Here is a 5000-nt window from a genome sequence, read left to right as displayed (position 1 = left end):
TGTCATTTCGCGTGTATAAAAAGTAATTGAGAGAACTAGAGCTACAAGAATTAAAGGAGAATTCCTGCCAATTTCAACATGCAGTTGTATTTCTCAAGCTCCCCTGGACTTGTGAGTACCTGACGATGCAGCATTTTTCTGACGTTGCATAACTTTTGCAATAATATCTAATCTACTTTCGAGCAAAGGTGACCAAAGTAAAAGTAGAAGTAAATTTATGGTGCAAGTACAACACTAGCACTAGCACATGATATTTAGCAGTTGCACCAGTTATTCCATTGTACTCGGAGTGGCTAGAAATTAGGGATGGGCATAATTAACCGATTAACCGATGATTGATCATTAAACATTTAGTCGAAGAAATTAATTTTCGCCGACGAACCGTTAAACAAAAACAAAACAAAAACTTGAATGTAGGTTGTTCTGCCTTCCATTTAATTCCATGCCTGAGTTTAGTTTCTCTCACGTAAATCCTATGGTGAATACCGCCACCTAGTGGACTTTCTCGCGGTACTGCGCCTTAAGCGCAACTCTACTTCCTGGTTAGTTGCAGCCAGTTTTTTCAAGTGTTTTCTGCCGTAAAGCCACCAGACTTTATCTCTCCCGCAATTAATATCTTTTCACACTTGAGCCTTGGACAATATAAGTCTGTAAGTGATCAGTTTGTGTTGGATATTGTTTGTAACGAAATTGCATTGCTATTTTGAGGTACATTTCGATCTATTTGGCTCTAGAAATGATGTTTTCTTTGCCTGGAAATGTTGGCTAATCTCATTCTACTTTCGGTTAGACAATGACAAAGTGTAGGCCTACTGTAATTACTGCAATGTGAATTACAAATACAGTTAATCGACAACCTCCATGATGTATCACTTGAACACCGCGTATCCAAGCCTTGTAAAAGACGGCGGTGATTCATCTCAACATAGCCTCGCCTCGATGTCTGCACCGTTATGTGCCTTCGTTGTTGGCTCGCAACGTGAAGCCTCCCTCGTTTGCGCATTTCAGGTTTAACTTTTGTTGTTAATCACTTGACACTTGTGTTGTTAATAAAAACAAATCCTCAAAGAAAAACATGATGTTTTTGATGTATTTTTGTTATACAAGAGTATAGGGCATGGTGGGCCTAAATGTGTGCTGTTTTTAATATAAAAATGTGAATGGTTAACCGATTATTAATCATTAATTCTCCCGACGATCGACGAAGACATTTTCACCGTATGCCCATCCCTACTAGAAATTGACTGAGAAAAAAACTAAAATCCAAAAAGAAAAAAAAAACCAAAATGTTATTCGAGCAGCAGCGCAGGGGAGCACATTTCAAAAAATCAATGGAGTGTATGAAAAGTTCAATTTTTCCAGTCATAATGAATACTTAAAATTTAATGGTGGTGGTAAATTCTTGACAAAGGTAACATTTGTGAGTGGGCACTGGCAGCATGAATTCTGGAAATAAACTACTAAAAATAGTATACAGTGCACCTTTAATTACTGACAGAAACATGAAATACTAACTGGTGAGAAGAAACTTAGTCATGTCATTTGATCAAATGAGACCAAGTTGTGTAGTTGCCAACCATTTTCTCTTGCTTTTCTCTTTTCTCATCTCCTGCTCCAATTCTGAAATTCTTCAGGAAGTCTTGCCGCCACCAAAAGCGCTTCCGAGATGTTGTTCGTTTCCTTCACCCAGAAAATTTTGCATGTCTTAGATGTAATTTCCCACATTTTAACATCCCATGTCCCGTTTCAGCTCAATACGGAACACATACTTTTACATATCTCTAAATACAGGACGATTACGTATTTCAAGGGACGGTTGGCAACCCTACCGCAAATACATCTTTTAACTGTTATCGGTTAACCTGTGGATTTCCCGCTGTTTATGCAATGTCCCTTTTGTCCGCGACTCCCTTTCAGTATCTCCGCGACCTCCCTAGGGTTTGCGACCCCCAGTTTGGGAACCACCGGGCTAACTTGACTTATGTCATCTGGCTGCGTTCACCAACTAGAGTCAGGTAATCAATCAGTGACAAGGCGATACGGATTGGAATATTGGACCGAGATGACGATGCCCAGGGTTATGCCACACCAAAAGGCTAAACACGGCATCTACAGTTTACATCTATGGTAAATACTACAGATGCACCGGATCCTGATTTTTAGGATCCACTGCTTAAGATCCTGCCGGATCCGCAACCGGATACCGGATCCTACGAAAGGGTTGAAACACATAGCCTACTCGCACACGTGGGCCATTTTTATCACATTGGCTCAAACTATTTTGACTGAAAAGCCTCGGCTACCGGATCCTGGATCCTGGAACCGGATCTGGATCCTGTGAAAAACTCTCTTATCCTGCCGGATCCGGAACTGGATCTTGGATCCGGTGCATCTATGGTAAATACCAAATATTGGACCGTGAACAATACTCACTGCTGCCCCCTGTGGTCCGGGAGGTCCTGGTCTGCCAGCCTGTCCTGGGGCGCCCTGAATAGTGAAAGACAAGACAGAAAATAAAGAGACGTGATGAAATAAGAACAGTATGCATAGTAAAGAAGGATATTATCAGCGATGGGCAACCTCTATTCAGAAGCTACAACTGTGCCACAGATTCCAAAAGACCCTGTTTTGCCTGTCAAATTATGGCATTTGGCCAGGTAAGACCGGGTAATTTGGAATATGTAGCAACGGATTGTAGCTTCTGAATCCAGGCCGACCATCACTGAACATTACTGTGGTGCCCTGCAAATGGAGAGACATGATTAAGACCTTGGTCAAGTCAATCACTAATCAATTCCAGTTGCGACTGTTCCTCCCCTTTCCTTTCTGCTGCTATAAACCATCTTGATAGTCCCATGATATCCTCTCTAATGTGACAGTAATCCAAAGTAATCATCTGCCATTCACCATCACTGAAACTCTCTCACCTAGTGTTGCCACACGTCCTGGTTTTTCCAGGATTGTCCCGTTTTTTGTGGTCTGTCCAGGAAAATGGAATAACCTATCCGGGACATGTTTTGTCCCGTTTTTTTACTTCCTCACATTATTTCCCATTATGTAAGTCAACTGGTCTCTCCAAACCGTCCACAAAAACCATGTTAATTATTTCTGTAAGCGTAGCAGACAGACGCAAAGCAAGCCAGGCTACCGTGGGCATTCCTTTGCCTGGCATTCTGAAAGCCAGGTTAGGCTCTGGTCGCCTTTGCTTTCGCTGACTTCGACCAGAGAATGCTGCTTCAGTGTTCCATGCTGAGTGCCGCTGGAAGGCGGGGCACACATGAAAGTTTATGGGGGAGCAAAAGCTCTGCTTATTTTTTTGATTGACCGGAGGGACTGAACTTCAAAGTTGTAACATTAGCGCGAAAGAACATACAGCAATGCCAACCATTATCCATCGAAAGGATTAAATGAAGTGGTTTGCCAGGAGGACAGTTATTTGTCATCTTTGCAACCTCTATCAATGTAGGTGAGTCATGCAGATGTGATAATCAAACACTTGGGTTTGATATCGTCGTAGCGCCAGTGCACAGCTGTGGCCACATAGCATTGGGTAGCCTATCTTTGAGTTTAATAACATTGCTCACAAATTACCAGCCTGGTGGGAATGTGTACCGGCTTACTGTCAACCTGTCTCTTCAGATAATCCCTTCAGAGTACCCCATACATGTCTGGAAAAGAGGTGTTTCCATAGATTGGGTCATGGGTGATTGTTCCAAACTAGTTGTTCATATGTCTAAATGCGAGTGTGCAATGCGCACAAGCCAAAAAAAATGTGGGCATTGTATGTGCATGTCTGCAGCAGCTCTCAACCACCATGCGCACACGGCTGCGGACGCCGACCGATGTGTCCCGGCTTTCTACAACTCAGATGTGGCAACCCCACTCTCACCTCATGTTGCTACCCCAGCAACCAATAAACATCACCGTTGCTGAGAGGATGGGAAGAAAGCCCCAGCAACAATCCTGTTGCTTCTCCAGCAACCAACAAACACCAATCTTACTATGAGGATGGGGAAACATTCCAGCAACCAATGACTTTCTAAATCCAATTTACCAACCATCATCCACCACAAGGAAACATCTTATCCTGTGTTATTTAATTCTGTGAAAGCAATCATACTGTATATCAAGACACTAATAGAAGTGAACGTTACCTTGATGCCAGGGATTCCAGGAGTTCCGTCTTTGCCATCGATACCTGGCAAACCCTGAAACACACAAACGACTCAGCTAAAGACTCAAGCATTCTTTTGGTGGCAACATAGCATCTCAAAATGAAAATTGCTGACATTATAAACACAACTCTTTATAACTACATAACATCTCAGAATTAACATTATCAATACCACTTTTCTACCCAGAGACACTGGTTATTGTTGTTGACGTGTCAGCGTGTGTAGGCCTACTATGTTTGTGTGCTACCTACGTTTTCACCCTTCTTTCCAACAGCACCCTGCGGCCCCTTGATGCCACCACCACCCTGAAAGGAAAAGAGACATTAGAGTCATTGAGGTGTCAAGAGGAAAAGAGGAGTTAGGTGCACACACTGCAAAAACGGAAATCTTGTTTTTAAAGTTTCAAGAAAAAAAATCTATTTTATCTTAATCGAAGTGAACATCATCTAATAACGTGTACTTTTGAACTAGAAGACAATTTAGACTTGCTTTGACATTTTTTTCCATGAAGCTAGTAATTTTTTCTTGCTCAGATTTTTTGAAACTAGAAAAATAAGCTTGGTAAGATTATTTTTTTTTGCATTGTAAGGATAAGAGGAGAAGGAGACAATTTACACTGTAATCAGGCAATAATGAGGAGAGGAGAATAGGTTTTAGTGACATAGGGATGGGAGAGAAGTGGATAACACATTTGAATTGAATGAATGAATGAATGAATGAATGAATGAATGAATGAATGAATGAATGAATGAATGAATGAATGAATGAATGGATTGAATGGATTAATGGCAAAAATAGATGAATGAATGAATGAATGAATCAATC

General features: G+C 41.5%; 1 protein-coding gene across 1 annotated transcript in view; it reads right to left on the bottom strand.

Annotated features, from left to right (window-relative positions):
- The window catches only part of col9a2 (procollagen, type IX, alpha 2), a 48039-nt gene that overhangs the window by 14545 nt on the left and 28494 nt on the right, over nucleotides 1-5000 (bottom strand). The window contains exons 17-19 of the mRNA XM_063186190.1: nucleotides 4427-4480; nucleotides 4155-4208; nucleotides 2434-2487 (exon numbers count right to left, since the gene is read on the bottom strand). Of these exons, the coding sequence (XP_063042260.1) occupies nucleotides 2434-2487; nucleotides 4155-4208; nucleotides 4427-4480 (162 nt within the window). The remainder of the gene's footprint in view (nucleotides 1-2433; nucleotides 2488-4154; nucleotides 4209-4426; nucleotides 4481-5000) is intronic.

Source organism: Engraulis encrasicolus, chromosome 20, assembly GCF_034702125.1.
Source record: "Engraulis encrasicolus isolate BLACKSEA-1 chromosome 20, IST_EnEncr_1.0, whole genome shotgun sequence".
Taxonomy (NCBI): domain Eukaryota; kingdom Metazoa; phylum Chordata; class Actinopteri; order Clupeiformes; family Engraulidae; genus Engraulis; species Engraulis encrasicolus.
Note: the sequence above shows the minus strand (reverse complement) of the source record. Positions and strands in the feature narration are given on the sequence as shown.